General features: G+C 48.5%; 1 protein-coding gene across 1 annotated transcript in view; it reads left to right on the plus strand.

Annotated features, from left to right (window-relative positions):
* The window catches only part of LOC149357540 (zinc metalloproteinase nas-14-like), a 61,135-nt gene that overhangs the window by 37,503 nt on the left and 3,971 nt on the right, over nucleotides 1-19,661 (plus strand). Inside the window, exons 4-6 of the mRNA XM_089584799.1 lie at nucleotides 230-265; nucleotides 14,379-14,493; nucleotides 18,415-18,599. Of these exons, the coding sequence (XP_089440925.1) occupies nucleotides 230-265; nucleotides 14,379-14,493; nucleotides 18,415-18,599 (336 nt within the window). The remainder of the gene's footprint in view (nucleotides 1-229; nucleotides 266-14,378; nucleotides 14,494-18,414; nucleotides 18,600-19,661) is intronic.

The following is a 19,661-nucleotide window of genomic DNA, read 5'->3' on the forward strand; positions in this document are numbered from 1 at the left end:
AAGCGCGAACCGTAAACAGAACAAGCGACGAAGAGATAACAGAGCGTAATAGTCACCTGGAAAGGCCGCCTGTGCAGCGCGTGCCATGCTCCTTATTTATCCTTAAAACAGCCTAAAGCCATAAGTCGCAAACCATTTTTCTGTTTAAAAAATTTATATTATTAAAATAACCAACTCGCAATTGAAACTTACATTTGTTTATTTAATTATTTTTTTTTATTTCTAACAGTTCCTCCAAGTCCCGAAGACGAGGAAGAGATCACTGGTAAGTAAAAAGCAGTAGTTTAGAGAGGCATAGGGGAACAGAATTAGCGCATTAGGATTGAACTCAAGGCCAAAACGCCAGAAGCCCCTCAAAGGGGGGCCTTGCAACCAATGGCGTCGATATATCGGCACGACGTCATGTTCAGCAGCCTTGCACCTGCCAGAGTGGTATTACTGGTGGCTAGCAACTGCAAGGCTATGCAGCCGAAATCAACTCGAATTCCCGTCCGAAAGAGAAAAAATAGGATAAAATTTTGCAATCTGCCTCGTTGTAGAAATCACACTCTTAATCTGATTCCACCTGCGGATCCAAATTGTACCCGAAACTTTTTTGCAAAAACTCCGGCCTCTTTTGGTGAAACTGCTTCATATACTCTTCAAATAAGTGGAACAACATTTTCCAAGCTTTTAGTTGCAACTGTGTCCCGCACATTTCTATACGGAACTGTCTCTCAGGCCCTCGTGTTAAAATGGGCTCTAGGTGGTGTGATCTGGTGGGTAGAATAATTGGTAGGTCATCTCTTGTTGCCTCTCTGCGCGTTTATGTGTACCCAAGCAGCAGTAAACGTCCATCTCGAGTTGCTGGACTGAAGTTTCAACAAAACTTCGTATATGCGAGAGAGAAAAAAACATATTAGAAGGCATAGCAAGTAAACGCTTCCACAGTGCTGTAAACAGAGGCAACAATGAGTTAAGTGTGTACATAAGCGTAGTACTGTGTCTGTGCTGCTTTGAAAGGATCGTTGAGCAACACTTCACGAAGCAGTTACATTTCAACAGCACCGCAATGTTCCCTCTGACAATAAAAACATGACGCCACCTGTTTCTGTGCAATGCTACAACAATACTGGAAGATTTATTGACATTCGCTATAAATGATGTTACTCTTGTGGTGGCAGTAATCTACTGCTGCCCAGCAATATTTAACGCTATGTCAATGTAACCGGTGACCCATCGAACTCAAAACTTGCTTATTGAGGCCTATACTCGGCCGGTTATTTTATCAAAAGCCTGTTAGAGACCTGTTATTTATACCAAAATGCCCTAAGGGGGTATCTACGGCCAGCCGACTGGTCAAGGCGGTGCATGATTTTTCTACAGCAATACATAAACAACGCGAGATAGATACTATTCTTTTCAGATACTGAAAAATTCTTTTGTTGTACATTCCACCAAAAGCTATTTATTAAAACTATAAAAACTGCTTAGGAAAGACACATTGCTTGAATGGATTCCGGGATATCTCCCCTCTTAGCACCCATGTGCATCAGTCGATGGAGTGTTCTCTAGTTCTATGTTTGTGCAGTCTGGTGTTCCATAGGGATCAGTTCTTGGGATCTTTAAGTTTTTATTGATGATATTGCCAACGAAGTGTCCGTGAAAATAAAAATTTTGCAGATGATTGCACTACCTGCCAAGAAATGAAAAATTCGAATGATCTATCATTATTAAATTCATCATTAACGATATTATGAAATTGGTACACAACGTTGCAAATTAAAATAAATAGGAAAAAAACATTAGCGTGACAAAACGCAAAAAGAGGAGCCCTCACCTTTCGGTGCTCTGACAAAAGTAATAAATTCTTAGTGTAATCCTCACTTCTGATCTAAAACAGAATGGGCACGTTTCTCGCATTGAAAAAAGGCTATGCAAAAACAGGTTACATAGAAGACCCTGCAGAAGTTTACTCAAGACATAACTTTATAGCCTTCGGCTGTATAGAGCCCATATAATCAATTAAATGTTATAGAACTGGAAGAAATCCAAAAGAGCAGCCCGATTCACCAAAGTCTCTTACAGAGTGCGTACCTCAGGAACTACTGTCGTGAAAACAGCTAATTTCGAACCATCATTGTTGTGACGGTGTTATGAGCAAATGAAATGCATGTATCTAATCTACAATAGTAAACTTGGTATAAGCAGGAATATTTATGTCGACCCTCTTATACGGCGATCTACAAGTTCAAACGAATAAAAAACTTTAAAATAATATATGTGCAGAGCAGATGCCTTCAAAAGTTCCTTTTTTCCAAGAACCGCTCCTCCGTGGAACGCCCTGCCTTTTGATGGTGTGGAATGCTCGACTACCCAATCTTTCTTATCAAAACTGAAGTGCCTAAATTCGTATCGAAAGGCAAAGGAAGGAAAGGAAAGTTGTTCCTAAAAACGTTATGGAAGATGAAACGTCTAACGTTTTTAGCAACAGCCGTTGGTCGGCGTTCCTTTTCCTTCGGACATGAACTTACTACCCGACCAGACGAGATGTCATCGAACCATAGATTTCAAGTGCATAAATTAATTTCGCCTAAGCGTTTTTGTCCGCGCGAGGCTTCAGATGTCTTTGTTCTTTTCTTATGAATCTATTTTTTATCCTTGGCATCGCGCATTTGCTGATGAAACAGTGCATGCCTGTGCAAACCTGTTTGCCTCCTTTCAGTGTTTATCGGTCTAGGCGGTTACACGATATCCGTGTAATTCAAAAGCGTGGCTTTTTGGGCTTGTTGGTGCATGATCATAGCGAGATAATGTAGCGCAGAGTAGGACAGGACACAAGAAGAAACGCACAACACAAGCGCTACGTGTTCGTTTCTTCTTGTGTCCTGTCCTACTCTGCGCTATATTCCCTCCCTATGATATCCGTGTTCTAATTTTTTTCTCTAGTAACGTTATTTTCGGCTTTGTTGTTTTCTTTTTGCTTGTATGCTCACTCCTGCCTAAGTCCTTCTGCGAGGGCTTGCAGTACTCCTGAAATGAAGAAAATCGTGGCCCCACATAGATCTCGTGCCTCGGAAGCGTGTATGTCGTCACCTTGATAGCAAGCTCGCTGGCAGTGACTGCGTGCGAGCACAGGTGGCGACGCGTACCACACTGGCACAGAGAGAAGCGTCCTAAATCATTATATACCCTCCTATATTTTCAATGCCTGGGCATCGGCTATCGGCTCAAAAGCGTCCCTTCAAGCAAAATCAAGGCTACCAGCGCCCCTTGAGGGCGAAGTGCAAGGAGATCTGGAGAGGGTTTCACTACCACGCCGATGGGTGCGTCCTGGTGGTCCGCGCTCATTTCAAACTCTCTGCCTATAGTGAACTAGAATACTCTAATTAATTAATTAATTAAGAGATGCATCTAGACAACTAACACCCACCGGCAATTGATTAATTAATTAATTAAGAGATGCATCTAGACAACTAACACCCACCGGCAAAACCGTGAGCCTCTCTCATTGCCCGTTCTCGGTAGCATACGGCATGCAACGACGCGATTTTTCATCATCGCCGAACTGCTCAAAGGGGCACGGCTGGGAAAAAAAAGTGCCTATCAGGTTACTCTGAAGCTAGTTGAAGCAAATGGCATGCATGTTTATTAACTACCGGCGTATTAGAGCACCACACCGACACAACGACGTGGAGAAGCATACACAAGCTCCAAACGGAGCCGCGACGACGCCGCTGCAAAAAGTTGCAGTGGCGCCACCTGGTGGCTTCTACGCCAAAGAGCACGCCCGCGCCCTTCCGTTCGCGCCACTAGGATAGTATTCTAGAATCGCGTCTGCGATGCGAGCGCCTCATCACGGCGAGCGACAAAACTAGGCTCGCCGCGACGTGGCCTCCGCGATCGAAGCCGCTTTAGCAACGGCGCGCCTAAGGTGGCTAGAAGGGGTGCCGCCGGAGCAGATCACGGCGGCCACGGCCGATATAAACCTTAGAATGAACAAGATTTTAGGTATTCTCCGATGCAAGCACCTCATCGTGGCCAGCGACTCATTTATCGCCCCAAGCCTGCTTTTGGTGATCGCCGAGAAGCGGCGCTCGCAGCCTTCACGAAAAGTGCGACGGTCGGCATCCATTGACCTCGGCGCCGATGACCAGGCATGGAAAATATAGGAAGCTGTGGTCATTACCACCGTAATAGATCACCCTTCGTGCCTGGTACAATAGCCCTGCGTGTCTTCGGGCTCGGCGGCAGTAGCGTTACATTGGCGGATGGGCTCGACGATTCTGGCAAGCGTGTCCGCAGTCTGTAACGAAAGCCAACTGTTACGCACACGAGAAGGAAGCTGAATGCGTCGCTAAAGCCAAGGAAGAAGAGCGGATGAACGACGCGCTAAATAAGCATGCAACCTTTCCGAGACCGACTAAGACTGCGGTTGGCATGCATCTGTGACCTTTTCTTGAACTTTCTTCGCTGCTTTGGAAAGCGTTTCATCCCATCCACTGCTTTCGGCAACAAGGCAGAGGCGTAGTCAGAAATTTTGCTCGAGGGGCGGGGGGGGGGGGGGGGGGCTCATATTGCAGCGTGGCCTCCTCATAGAATATTTGGAGGGATGAAACGCAAGAATAATAACTGCATCGCCATTTACAATGCCATTGTGTGTTAGATAACGCAACGCACTGAGTAGACAAGTGAAGTTTGTATTTTTTTTTAAATAAAAGAATGTATTCGTATGTCTTAAAAGACATGGCAGATATAACTGATACCAATGCTTCCCTGTTTTCGCATATTTATTAAGGAAATAAAATATCACACGAAGTCGAACTATGTCAGTCCGAAAGCAGCAAATGAGTGCATGCCGCTGATATGAGAAACGTAAAGGCCATGAAATGAGCAAGAAGACAAATATTTTAATGAATCTTTGTTGTTCGAAAACCTTTACATTTTGTACATATTGTTAAGAGTGGACAACGTGGTCCTGGGAGCCGGGTGTGACTCATCGCAAAGCAAGAGATATGACGAGGCCTGGCGCCGGTGGCAGAAGCATAGACGACGACGGACGGGGTTGTTGTACTCCAAATCACCGAACCTCCGAACCGATCGAAGGACGCTGTGTCCTACGGGCCTGGGAGAAATTACTGTCAGACGAGTGTCGTCGTTAGGCAAAGATGCGGCGAGAGCTTGCGACAACAGCAGCAACTGTGGAAGCTGAAATGTACAGGAAGCAGCGGTATACGTTGGCCGAGTCGGCTACGCAAGGTCACGCTGTGCGAGGCTGCTAATTGAAAGACGCTGTGTCGAAGGGGTCTCGTGCTTCGGCCATCCGGCGGGGGAGTTCGAGGAGGTTCAACCACCTGCGAGAAGACTGCGGGATTCTGCTTTCCCACGGAGGCAACGCACAGAAAACTTGCGGCAGTGGTCAAGGTGACGCATCTGTGTTTGATGACTGTATTCCCCTTCTCATCCCCCGAGCTGTGAGAGAGCGAGAGGGCATCAGCACCGCCCTGCCGTGGGTGGTACCGCCAGCGTCATCAATGGCCCATCCGATTGGACAACGTTATTCGAACTAAGTTCCACAGTCAGGGATCTGGGGAACGCGAACCGTATTTAACGGGATGTTGTTGTGTGATCGGAGCATTCGATTCGATTCGATTCCATTCTCATCTGTAAATATGTAGAATAAACCCTTCTGTACAGTTTCCTCGATAACGCAGTCCGACATCGTCATTCGGAGCCGGTACCTGCGGGGCTAAACGAGTTAGTCATCTCCAGGACCCCTCCTTCTTCAACTCTGGTTCCAGCGGTGGGATAGAAGCCCCATCTTTAACACTGGTTCCAGCGGTGGGATTGTGGCCCGTTCCTAACACTGGTTGGCAGCAGCTGGGATGGACCGTGCGACATCGTACTTTCTCCACGGGTGAGCGTTTTGGCTTTTGCTATGGGATTCACCAGGCTGTAAGATTCAGAGAATAATCTGGACTGGGAATCAGGGCTTTGTCATTTGAGAGGGGTTATTCTCAAGGCATTGTGGAGTTAGCAGAGCCAAAGCGCAGAAGGCGTTGTCATGGAACTAATGGAATTGTGGAGGTCGGACTTGCTGTTGATATGCGAGGAACTGTCTTTTGAAGTGCCGAGCAAAATAACCAAAATTGAACTGTGCGAATTCATTCGTAAACAGGTCAACAATAACGATCAACTGCTGGTAGATACGTGGAATTTGGTACAGGGGGAAAAAGCCCGCAAAGAAAAACACGACCAAGAGGCTAAAGAGAAAGCCGAGCGGGAGAAAATAGCAGCTGATCGGGAGTGGGAAAAAGAGAAGGAACGGGAACGGCAACGGCAAAAGTGGAAGGTTGAAAATGAAACAAGGAAACTAAAGATATTAGAACTTCAAAACGAAATACGAAGAAAGGGCGGTATTGTGAGAGCCGGAACTCCTGAAAGAGCAAGCGATGCTTATGAAATAGGTCCGCAGATAAGACCCCCAAAGTCTGTGACCGTAGCCGCGTTGGTAAATCGCGACACCACGGGGGAAGTGGCAGAGAACGCGTTCAACCGGTGCGGTAGTCCAAGGAATGCCGCAGAATCCGAGACCGTGTCCAGTGTAGTTGGACGTAATGCTAAGAAAGAGCATTCCGAGATAGCGTCTCAACGACACGAGTGCGAGGATTCTCCTCCAAGTGAGGCAGGAGTGGCAACGGTCAACTTTGTCGGGACTGTTACGAGCGCGACCCTTTCAGTAGAGTCGATACAGGCGTCAAACCGGCAGGACCGCGAAAAGGGAGGTTTACCTACCAAGAAGGGTTTCGAAGTTGAAACAGCGGAAACCCCTTTTGAGAGTAACAACCGCGGTAAGATCGAGATGAGATGTCACAGTGGCTTCAGTGACAAAGGCTCGGGAGAGGCTACCTTGGCAAAGCTGGCGCAAGAAGAATGCGAGGCTGCCGAACATAAAGATAGAAGTAACAGCCAGACTTCTAGACAAAGAGAGAATGGCGCGCAGAGCGACAGCCAGGCGGGCTCAGTTGTAGCTGAGCACTGCAGAGTAGAGAATGGCGCGCAGAGCGACAGCCAGGCGGGCTCAGTTGTAGCTGAGCACTGCAATGTAGAGCATGACGCACAGAGCGACAGCCAGGCGGGCTCAGTTGTAGCTGAGCACTGCAGAGTAGAGAATGGCGCGCAGAGCGACAGCCAGGCGGGCTCAGTAGTGGCTGAGCACTGCGAGGTAGAGCATGACGCACAGAGCGACAGCCAGGCGGGCTCAGTTGTAGCTGAGCACTGCAGTAGAGAGAATGGCGCGCAGAACGACAGCCAGGCGGGCTCAGTTGTAGCTGAGCACTGCAGTAGAGAGAATGGCGCGCAGAGCGACAGCCAGGCGGGCTCAGTTGTAGCTGAGCACTGCAGTAGAGACAATGGCGCGCAGAGCGACAGCCAGGCGGGCTCAGTTGTAGCTGAGCACTGCAATGCAGAGAATGGCGCGCAGAGCGACAGGCAAGCTGGAGAGGACAACTCCCGAGGGAATGAGCTGGGGATCTCAGGGGCCGCTTCATGTCCGTCTGTCAGCTGCGTGGAGCTGGCACTCTGCTGCGAAGGCACAGAGGCCAGTTTTGAATTCAAGGAAAATTTCCAAAGTGCGACGGAAAAACTAGAGATAGCTAGTTGTGATCAAGAAACGCACGCGGTACAGTCTAGGCGCAGAAAAAGAAAAAGGGCAAGAACCAAGAGAGAACGAATCAAATTCAAAGCCCTAAATTCGGTTGCGCGCACAGGTGCGAAAGAAAGAAATGCGGTGGAAGGAAAGGCGAAGCCTTCCCGCGTTGCGCCTCATAGACTTGCAACTGCAGTTAATGATCTGGCGACATGTGCAGCTCGTTCGAAGGCTGACTGCAGCACCGGAAAAGGAAGTGTGCGTTTTCCGACCAGAACAGGCGCGAAGTGTTTCAAGGGGCATCGGCCTGTAAGAAAGCCTAGACCGCGCCGTCCGGACAAAAAGCCAGTTAGAAAAAAGGCAAAGCGGCCCAAGAGATCAGAAGGCGCAAGGTTGCGCGGTACTCAGCGCATGCGAACGCAGGCGTCGAACAACCGAGACGACACATGCAGGCGTGTTCGGCGGGCGCACTTAAAAAGGAATCGTCCTTCACTTTTGGCCCCGCATTCTAGGAAGCGCGCATGGCGAATGAGTAGCCGAGCTTCCTGCTTGGGGCGAGAGAAAGAGGCACCTTCTCGCGCTGGTCACTGCTCGTTGTCCAGAGCCAGAGTCGGTTATCGACATTGTAGGCGCGACCAAGGTTTTCGGAGAGCCTCGAGGGGGCGCGGAAACGACGGTGAGAGTAGGGTATCGTTTTTTTCTGCAGCCTTTTGTCACGACTTGACCGCAGTACAATCAGTCAAAGCGCGACCGCGGCGGGCGCGTCTGAAAGACTAATCCTTTCAACTCGGCGGCGGGGAGTCAGCTTTCCCCCCCGCGTGGCGATTTCAAGTAGCTGTTTTTTTTTATTCCTCTTTTTTTGTGTGTTTATGAAATCAGGCAGGGAAAGGCTACTTTACGAGTTAAAACGAGTTGATCGGAGGTTACTGTTTTTTTTTCCTTACCTTAGACAAAGGCTATGGTGTCACTGAGTTAGAAATCACAGGTGTCGATTTCCCATGCTACCAAGAGATAAGGGCACTCACAGGAGTGCAGCTCGAGTAGAACTACGCTTAGCGTCGCGTAGACGGAGCGTTGATCCCTTGATTGATTGATCCCTTGACGAAAGGGAGCCCCACTGACGTATACTGAGATGACCTAAGAGAGAACTCTTTAAGGAGCCTGAGAGATGCGCTCGGGTCCACACCTTTGCTTCGGACCACTTACTATGGTGAAGAGTTAAGTTCAGTGTGACGTCAGTGATGGAGGACTACGTGTTATTTTAAGTCACGTTGGCGACGACCACGAAGAGCACCATGTTCTGTACGTCAGCCGCAGGCTGACCTGTAGAGAAGAAGCGTTCAGCGCTTCAGACAAAGAGCGCGCGTTTGGTTTAGGCGGCACAGATGTTGTCGGGTTACCAGAGCTACTTGAACGGCGCAAAGTTCATATTTGAGACTGACCATCGTTTCAAACATGCTTATGACAGTTTTGTCCCCCCAAAAATGGTCTCTTGCTTAGACGGAGTCCTGCTCTCCAAAAACAGAATTTCTCGATGCGTTTCAGGAACGGAAAACCGCACGGAAATGCTGATGGATTCAGCCGATTGTTGTAGACAGGAGTACTTGGTAGGACCACCTACTGTGTGTGGGTTTTTGTTTTGACCTTGGTCCAGGCAGTCCGTCTTTCGCGATTTCAAAAGGGAAGATTTCGCGTTTTGTCCGCACAAAATTACGCCAAAATTCAGTCATGTTTTAGTAAACACTTGTTGTCATTGTAGAAAGCCTGGTGGGTCTTTGGCAAATTCCGAGCGCTTGCTTGTGGGTCAGTGCCCTGTCTCGTGGAACAGTCCACTGATGCCATTCTTTGTTGGATGTTCGAGCTTGGATGCCATTTCTGGAAACCAGCCCTTCCACCCGACTCCGGCCTCATCTCTTCCTGCCCAGCGGTCGTGAACGCTGGCCATTCGAGATTTTTCGGGCCGCGGACGAGCTGTTAAGAGTGGACAACGTGGTCCTGGGAGCCGGGTGTGACTCATCGCAAAGCAAGGGATATGACGAGGCCTGGCGCCGGCGGCAGAAGCATAGACGACGACGGACGGGGTTGTTGCACTCCAAATCACCGAACCTCCGAACCGATCGAAGGACGCTGTGTCCCACGGGCCTGGGAGAAATTACTGTCAGACGAGTGTCGTCGTTAGGCAAAGATGCGGCGAGAGCTTGCGACAACAGCAGCAACTGTGGAAGCTGAAATGTACAGGAAGCAGCGGTATACGTTGGCCGAGTCGGTCTTCGGGTCACCGGACGGGATGATGCTACGCAAGGTCACGCTGTGCGAGGCTGCTAATTGAAAGACGCTGTGTCGAAGGGGTCTCGTGCTTCGGCCATCCGGCGGGGGAGTTCGAGGAGGTTCAACCACCTGCGAGAAGACTGCGGGATTCTGCTTTCCCACGGAGGCAACGCACAGAAAACTTGCGGCAGTGGTCAAGGTGACGCATCTGTGTTTGATGACTGTCTTCCCCTTCTCATCCCCCGAGCTGTGAGAGAGCGAGAGGGAATCAGCACCGCCCTGCCGTGGGTGGTACCGCCAGCGTCATCAATGGCCCATCCGATTGGACAACGTTATTCGAACTAAGTTCCACAGTCAGGGATCTGGGGAACGCGAACCGTATTTAACGGGATGTTGTTGTGTGATCGGAGCATTCGATTCGATTCGATTCCATTCTCATCTGTAAATATGTAGAATAAACCCTTCTGTACAGTTTCCTCGATAACGCAGTCCGACATCGTCATTCGGAGCCGGTACCTGCGGGGCTAAACGAGTTAGTCATCTCCAGGACCCCTCCTTCTTCAACTCTGGTTCCAGCGGTGGGATAGAAGCCCCATCTTTAACACTGGTTCCAGCGGTGGGATTGTGGCCCGTTCCTAACAATATGTAACGGCCACGGAAAAATCTCAATGACGCTGTCCTTCGTTCCAGTGTACTGCGCAGCAGCTGCTGTCACCGGTCATGTGTGTTGTGTTGGGTTTATTGGCGCATAAGCAGCTAAGGCTATCATGCGCCAAGAACATCACCGGTCATGTATTGCGAGTTATAGGCGATATGCGAAATTGCTTGGTGGTCTGGCAACACCGCGCCCACAACTTCCGGTTTCCATCTTGATTCGGGCGAGCTCGTCGAGCTGGTGCATCGTTTGCTATGCGTACATTCTTGATATCGGTATAGCTGTCATGATTATTTCGTGTGAAATTTCAACAGGCAAGCTTCAGCTGCTGCGTTATTTTCACTGCTGATCTTCTACTAAATGTAGGTACTTTCAGTAAGCGCCAACTTCCCCCTACTGTGTCCTGAGCTTCACTTGAAGTCTGGCGTTGATGATAGCCAGATTCGGCACTGGGAAGTGTGTTGTCAAGTCGAACTCTGCGCCACTGTCATTTTAATTCGCGCATTAAAGCACCGGTTCAAGCATCACGCATTATCACGGCTATTTCATTCCCAGGTGGACGCGATTTCATCTAGTGGGGTAGCGAGCGGTTATTTTGCGCTCAGTGCACAGATGTCTTGACAAACTTCTGTGACAATGTGAACTTTCGTTCGCGCCGACGCCAGGAGCTTCGTGCATTGCAGTATATTGACACAGGACCCTCGACCAGCTGCGTAATGTGATTCCTTTAGTGCGATGTACAATGCACATCCGCGGTTTTCAACGTCACTGTTTCAGAGCCCGGCGCCGGCTGGTTTTCGCCGCAATTCGTTGAAACCGCGTCTTGCTTAAGATGCAGTTGAAGCGAGTAATGCGATGTTGTCAGTCGATATTAACAAGAGTAAAGTGGGCACATATAATTCAAAATATTGTAAGCAAAGATGCAGTTTTTTTTCAGATAAGCACTGAGCTACCGCGGCGGCTTGATTAGAGAAAGAGCGTACAGCTGTAGGTGCCTGCACGGGCTCGATACGCTGGTCAAGCTGTGTATGCGGGGGTGAAATTCGCATGTTCGGTTGCCTCCGACACTTAATTCGCTTCCTCCCAAACCTACACAAATTTCTTTGTTGCGAAGCAAGCTGCTGCAGCTTGCCACAATGATAAAATTTGTGGCCTGAAGAGTTTTCAGTACAATGTTGCACGTACTTTCTAGCTTGGAAATGCGTCCCGCCTTCACAATAAAGTGCCTTCACAGACTTTCGCCGCCGGAGATATCGAATGTATAGGAATCCTCAAAAAATAAAGCATTCGCACCTCAGTTTTTATACGTAGGTTGTATTCCCTCACAAAGACGCGTTAACGCGCATAACATATGCGGGCGCGATCACGTACGACATTATAAGAAAACAATGTGTGGGATCTTGCAACAACCCCATGGTCCAGAGAGACTGCTAGCCCTTCCAAAACTAATAGAACACGGGAAAAACTTAATTGAACACGTAACAAAAGCAGTAATGTGCGTGCGGTTCTTCGAGTACGCTTAGTACGCCACGGCATGAGCAATCGAGGTTTTTAGATGGAGCGCACTGAGTGCCCATGGCCGCGATTTACCTGCACATTAATGAACGTGCTTCTTCGCGACTGGAATACACGCTTGAGGAACACAGGCGTGGGCTCGCTCGAAAAATTACCTACTCTATTACGTTGCTCAAGTATGCGTCTACATATATTCACGCCCAACCGGAGAGTTAATAAATGCACTAAATCGTCTTCTAATTTTGATCAGAGGCAACAAAGGATGTGGTCCGTATGTTAATGTCAACGCAAATCACCTAGAAAGCTTTGTGAAAAATCAGCGCAGAAAGCGCAAGCTGTGCACTGAATGGCTTGCTGACACACGATACCTCACATGACATTTGCTGTTACTAAAACGTTGGGACAGAGTAAAGAAAAAATAGAAAAGCGAAAAGCTGGAACGCACCTAGTTCTGGCACGCATCGTAGTTTCTTTGCATAGTGGACAGCATAGCGTAAGAGCGCATCGTCATTCCACTTTTCAAACGAAGCGCAGCCGTTTTAACCCAACGCAGGGCCGCGGTTTCGTTTTCTGTTCCGTACCAACATGGAGGACTTAGTTCTCGGAGCGCCGAGAGATGGCGCTGCACATTTCGCATATCGTCTATTGCACCGAAATTTTAGTCGCAACAGCGAGCACATGTATAAACGAGTAGTTCTGGAAAATATACATTAGAAATACGAAGATAAAATGCAAAATATTCTCATCTGTGGAACGATGCCAAAAAATGAATCACCACAACGCTTCGTCTCATCGGATCTCGCTGCGTGCTTTGTCAACTTGTTTGATAGTGTGTTGATTAGGCTTGTCTCGTTGCATGGTCCGATGAACGAGATTAAAAAAGACAGTACTCCTTTGGCGTCAAAATCTCAGTGCAGCTTTCGCTTCATAAGTTTATGAGAACTTTATACCCGTATGTTTCGGAATTGAAATGCGTGGCTCCGTAGACTCCGCGGACGCCGCGAGATGCCGCGGCGAGCCCGCTTGTCATGGATAGGCCCTTGAAAGTTTGTGCTAGGATGGGGCTTCTTGCGTGACGTGACTCCAGGTGCATGGGCGTTGGCACGAAATCCAACACAAGCTAGCATTGTTCGTGCCAAAATGTCTTTTCTACTTTGAAAAACACAATGTAGGCGACAAAATCAAAATGACTTCCGGCGTCGGTGGTTGTTTGGTCAGCAGTGCGTGACAGTTCTAAAAAATTTCGGGGGGGGGGGGGGGAAGGGGCTGAAGCCACACAAGCACCCTTTCCCTCCTGGCTACGCTCTTGCAATGAGGTAGAGCCGATTTTTTTTTATTAAGCTTGCAAAATTACATTGGTATCTGGGCATTGAAAGTTTTTCTGGAGTCATTTTCGCGTGCATACCTGCAGCAAGTGCCAAGAGAAACCATACGGTATGGAATATAGATTTTAACGTACCGAAGTTACACATATGCGCTCTGTAGGGTCACCGCAGGGGAAGGTTCCCGATTCATTTCTACCACCCTTGTTTCTTAAAGGGACCGAACACTGAATTTCAAGCACTCAATTTTCAATTTTTTTCGGCCAACGGAAAGCTTGCTCTCTAAGCGAGTGCGATGGCGATTGTACGTCGGCGGAAGTGCTGAACCCAGCAGCTTATACAAATATCATCAGCTAGATATTTCTAGTGCAGAACACCGTCCATTTTGGTCTCCACACCCAAATCTCTCGCGCCGCAGTGACGCACTGCTCGTCCACGAAAGTTTTAGTGGACCGTGGTTGTCTAATCCAAGAAATGGCGCCACTGTGACGCCATCTAGTGACAAAAGCTAAAAAGCATATATTCGACAATGCTAAGGGAGAAGTGTTGCTTTTCATCGCAGGGCGCACTTTAGAGAGTGTAAAATATAATAAAAACACTCCTGAAAGAAAAAAAAAACACTATGCACTTAAAACAAATCAGCGAAATTTTTCCGAGATGTCATCACGTTGTGGATAATGGCAAGTTTAACGGCAAGATGGCTTTGTATACGATTTTCAATGCCAAATGAAAATTGTAAATCCTTGTTGCTCTCGTATTGCAGAGTTCAATTCTTGCATTATGAGGCACGAACTTCCCTTTTCCGCCATAACCTCATGACACGTTTTGGTCACTCCCTTTAACGTACACTGGCACCGCAAGCCACATGGGCATTTTTTCATTTGGTGTCAGTCGGAATGCAGCCGCCGAGGCCTGAGTGCGATGATTTACAGGGCTAGTCCCAGCACGGAACTTTTGAGGACCACTTTTTCTTTTGTGTTCTTTGATGCAGAGGACTCCGAGAGGTACATTATCGTGCAAGCCATGCAGCTCATCCAGGAGAAAACGTGCGTCAAGTTCGAGCCGCATACCGACCAGAAAAACTTCGTCACTTTTGCTCACAGGCCGTGAGTGCACAAGTTTTATGCTTATCTTTTGCGGTCCGTCAATTCCATAGCACCACCGGCGCGCAATGCGTCTCGTAGAAGCACTGCGGCCACGCAGCCTCGTGTGATACGATCAGACTCCATGAATATCTTTTTACAGGTCATGAAGCTTCGGTGGAAGTTTGGGATAGGGACAGAAGCTGCTGCCAGGGAAGTAGCTGTGAGTCGGGGGGCAACGAAGCAGCGCTGGTACTGAAATGTTATTACACAAACTGCTGGTTTAAAGCACGCTTGTATGGATCTGTGAGTGCATCGGCGGGTTCTGTGGCGTGAGAGTAGGAAATCGAAAGAAAGTGTCTAATTGTGCCTTTTGGGGATAAAGAAAGCTTTGGGAAATACTTTGGGCTACATTATGACATCACCTGTCAGAAAAGCTATGCGCTGGCGGATCAAGACATTTCTTCAATTGAAGAAGCGCAGTTTTCTGGGCCAGTTTGAGTGTATTGCCCAAGGAAAAAAAACAGCGGGGAAATGACGCGTAAGTGTGAGGAAGATCCACACAAAAACGGCGTTGTGCTAGTGCCGTGCTTGTGTGATCCCTTTCTTGTGTACGCATCATTTTTCCTTTGTTATTTTTTTCAATGTGAATAATTATAAATTAATGTTCAACAGTCTCGGGAAGAAACAAGAGTTTACTACTGGGTGCGAAGCATTGGAAGCGGTTAGGAGATATATATACTTGGGGCACGTTGCGGCCACAGATCCGAACTGCGAGAGTGAAATAACTAGAAGAATGGGATTGAGTGCACCTGGCCGGTATACTCTCAGGTCATGAATAGTAGTCTGCCAGTATCCCTCAAGAGAAAAGTCTGTATCTTGCCAGCACTAAACTGCTATCGGCTGAACATACATTGAGGACAACGCAGCGCGTTATGAAAAGTGATAGGTGTAATGTTAAGAGACAAGAAGGGAGCACAGTTGGCCAAGGAACAAAGGGGAGTTAATGCCATCCCAAATTATGCAGAAGTTATTAAAAAGAAGCATTCACCGCCCATAAATGAGGTTTATTTTAAGCGCAGGATAGTGTATTAATATGGACATAGAATGTGTTAAAAAAAAGCAAAAAAGTCATAGTATTTGCTCTTACCCCAGGGGCGAGGAAGTGGGGTGGAGGGGGGGGGGGGGGTAGGGGAAGTCGCTTTTTACACAGCGGAGTTCCGTATCCTTTGTCTGGCACGTTGCGCCTACATCGCTGTTGGTGACTACCGTGTGCATCTTCGAAACAGTAAAAAGCAAAGACAGAGGAGAAGCAGCTCTTGTTTCAGGGGCATCGTCCAAATAAGGAAATAAGCAAGTACATGGCGGAGCGCGTAGCTGCTGCTGTTCTGCTGCTTGCCATTCTCTATACATCAACAGTGTTTTTGAGGTTTGAACTCTCAACAGCATTTCCTGAATTGTTCCCGCATGAAAAGCCCTGATCTCAACATTGACTTCTACAAGCTCGCAGCGGTCCTTCGAGTATAAATAACCACAACCGCGGCCGTCTGTAGAGCGTTTCGAGCGAGGCCAACCGGCTTCGCTTGCTCTCACGCAGCGCGATGTCGCGACAACTTGAACTACACGGATATCGCTCTCACCATTATACTTTGGGCTGACGCGAATGCTTGGAGAGTCGAAATGAAAGCCTTAAGTCAGAAAGAAAGCCTCCGCGCCTTTCGCAATTGTTCAACGAGGCGAATGACGGAACTGTCCTCCGTTCCCCTTTAGCCTACACGGCCGCGCCAAACACAGGAAATTTTCGACATCCCTTGCCGTGGTGACTCGGACCATTCCACACGCATTACGCAGAATAAATTGTACAAATTATGCGCCAATCCGTCACGATGTCACCGCATCACCGCGGCAGCGTTCCCCACCAGCCCCTCCAATAGCCTCTCCACGACCGCTATCGCTGCGGTGCGGCCACTCCTCGCAACATAGGACGCTTTCCGAAAGGGTTACGCTGGCACTTTATCACCGGTAAATAGTATTGAAGGATTCTGATAGAATCGCTGAAAGCGACGAAGGTGCAACTTGTCGTCTTCTGACAAGGCGTGTCGCAGCTGCATGACTGGATTTGCCTCTGAACAAGAAAATGCTATGGATTCAATTGTCATCGAGGAGTTTGTGCGTCACACTCGATGCCGAGGACAGCAAGCGCCTACTATCGGCCAAGGATCGCCAGCAGCTAGGTGTCAAAAGTCATCTCCGAAAGCGGTACTGAAGTTCTGAAGTGCAGTGTTTACTTTTATCTCGCCTCGCCCCTTTCAAGTATGTTGTCAGGCTTAGGGTCGCAGGAAGGCTATAATAGACTCCGTAAGCAGGAAAACTTACCATTGTTATGATCGGCCATCCTCAGGGCCGCTCAGAGCGACTGCAGAGGTGCTTCTTCGGAGACAGAAAAGTCATATACCGCAGCAGGGCGCGCAACATACCAAACCGCAGCGTCAAGTCAAAGAAATGCGTCGTTTCCTACCTTCTGCCACAACGACTAAAGCCGGGAGGCGACTCAGGCGCATCTGCCTTTCAATTTGGCATACAGGAATGGAGATGCTACCTTCGAAGATCGTAGCGACGAAGGACTTCCCCGACGCTGATAGCGGTGGTCGGTTACTGCCACTTCTCTTTTTTTTCGGCGATACCAGATGTTTCTTTAATCCAATACTTCGTCACAGTGGCAGCTTTGGGTGTCAAAAAGCTTATTGGTCCAGCGCTCCCTGATATGGACCACAGTGCAGCTGCCGGGTGAAGCAAGGCTGCGCACCTCCTCTTCTTGACAGAATCGGGGCCTGGACCTCCTCTCCCAACGTAACGCTACTGAAGAACGCTTCGCCCATATGTGCTGACAGGACACTACTGAAGGCTGCGAAACGCCCTTATCCGATTCTTATTGTTCCATTGGAATCGCATCCACTTTGCATCCACTTTCAGATCACTACCAAAATCATTGGATGTTTCGGGAAGCTCTCCAGTCTCTCTAGCCCTTTTTTGTCTTAAGCGACCACAAGCTGCCAATAACGGTGTAAATAGTTGCAAATAAACCAAGTTTCTTTGTTCACCTCCTGAACGATGCCCTTCATCATCTCGCCGCCCTTGTCACCTTGCTGTGAAGTCCTCGGCCTCCAACCCCGATTGTATCACTATCCATCCTTCGAGGTTGCTGTGAAAAAAAGTGCAGGCGATCCTGTCACCCTTTTTACGATTAACTGACCAAAGAACGAAGCTAATACACTTAGGAGGAAACAATAAAATACAATTTGACGCTGCTCTTTCTGTCGATTGAGAGGGTGCGCACATATAGGGTGTTTCAGTGCAGACCGTCAGTCATTTTTTAAGCTAGTCTTTTAGAGATAAAAAGATGGATTTTGTGGCATAGTAATAACAGTGGTGGGTATGGCGTCAGAAAACAAGTTCACACTGACTACCAAGCCAGTTAACTAAATTCTGATATTGAGCTTTCAACTATTAATGTTAGGCGCCTGGTTGCAGTTGAAGATATTTAGCTCGATACTCGATATGGTCATATCAGTTTTTAGAATTTTCAGAACACGACTGCGCTCAGCGCTGTCGCAAAATAAACTATACGCATAGCCCGCGTCACTCTAAAAATTTTGTGGCCGCGGAGCACGCGCAGCCACAACGACCAGCACACGTCACTCGGCGGCGAACGTGTCACTATGCCTGCTCTGTCCCTGTCACATGTACGCCACCAAGTTACGTTTCCTCTTAAGTGTCGTTCTTCAGTGTTCACATAATGATGATACAGCCACAGCTGTTTTCGAGCAGCCACGTCCAGCCCTGATAATGGCGTCCATGCGTTGGTAAACTGGCAAGGAGTGTTGCCGCAGAAGCCGCATGCGCGTCAATGCCTGCTCAACGCGGCGCTCTCCTTTGGCGGTGCAGGGGGCGCTGCGCGTCGCACGTGGGGATGCAGGGCGACGAGCAGGTGGTGGCGCTGGACCTGAGCTACTGCCCTGGCCTGGGCCAGGTGGCGCACGAGCTGCTGCACGTGCTCGGCTTCTTCCACGAACACAGCCGGCCCGACAGGGACGAGTATGTCGACGTGCTGTGGGATAACATCAACCCCGGTATGTGCTCCCGCTTTGTCATTATGTGCCTATAAATCACACAATGCTGGCCGCCTATTAGAAACCACGGCAAGGAGGGTAAAAAAAAGGGAAATTGTCAAGAGTGCGCAAGAGCACTGAAGAGGAGTAGTGATAAAAAACGGTGCAGCAATGAGACGAAAATTTCTAGATGTTCTTGAAACAGAAGAAGCCAATCTTGTGCGAAGAGAGTCCACAAGCGTAAAGTCCAGCTTAGTGGGAGAAGATCTGTGAGATATCTGTCTGACCCCGCTTTTAACAACATAGTGTCTAATTTTGTTTCTGTCTTGATTCTGATCAACTTGGCTTTAAGCTTCATGTACTTAGGGATCTTTCGTTTCATAGCGGACCCAGAAAAGCTGAGAAAGGCTTTTACTTCCTCAGCTTCCTTATAAACGAGGCCCCATCGATCTCTTGCGTGCAGTTCTGCAATCCTTCCGTTTTCTATCATTATTCCCTCAATCACTGCTCGCACATTGCATATTTCATAAAAGCTCTTCGCCATTCTTTCCTAGGCCACCTCTAGTCGCTCCATTAGACTAGACTGTCCCTGGCACGCAGTGGTCACATGTAGTACTCTGCGGAGTACAGCAAAGAGGAATTAAGGATTCTTCTTCAAATTGTGCCTCAGCCATGAACGTTTCTTCTTTCCCCACGCTCACGCAGGAATGGCGTCACCGTCGGAAAGTGGGTGATCGTTGTAGCCTGTGTCCAGTTTACCACATACCCTTTTGTGTTCACATAAAAGCAAACGCACACTGAAACCAGTGCGTGTCTGTGTGCGCTCACAGCACTGATATGTCCAACCGCAGCCGCGAAACCTGGAGCTGTCACAGCTCAGGGAAAAGAAAGCGCGCTTGACTTTGCGCTGTTTACAACTTCATCAAGCGCACATGCATTTTATCCCATAAGCTGCCTCATGCCCCGCATGCCCCGTAAGCTGCCTCTGTCAAATTCGTTGATTAGAATGCTGCAGCCGCAACTCTGAAAGGCAGATTTTAAAATTTCTTCAGACGGTGTTACGATGGGCCTTTTCGACAAGCA

Source organism: Amblyomma mixtum, chromosome 3, assembly GCF_055824585.1.
Source record: "Amblyomma mixtum isolate Tamu chromosome 3, ASM5582458v1, whole genome shotgun sequence".
NCBI classification, from domain to species: Eukaryota; Metazoa; Arthropoda; class Arachnida; order Ixodida; family Ixodidae; genus Amblyomma; species Amblyomma mixtum.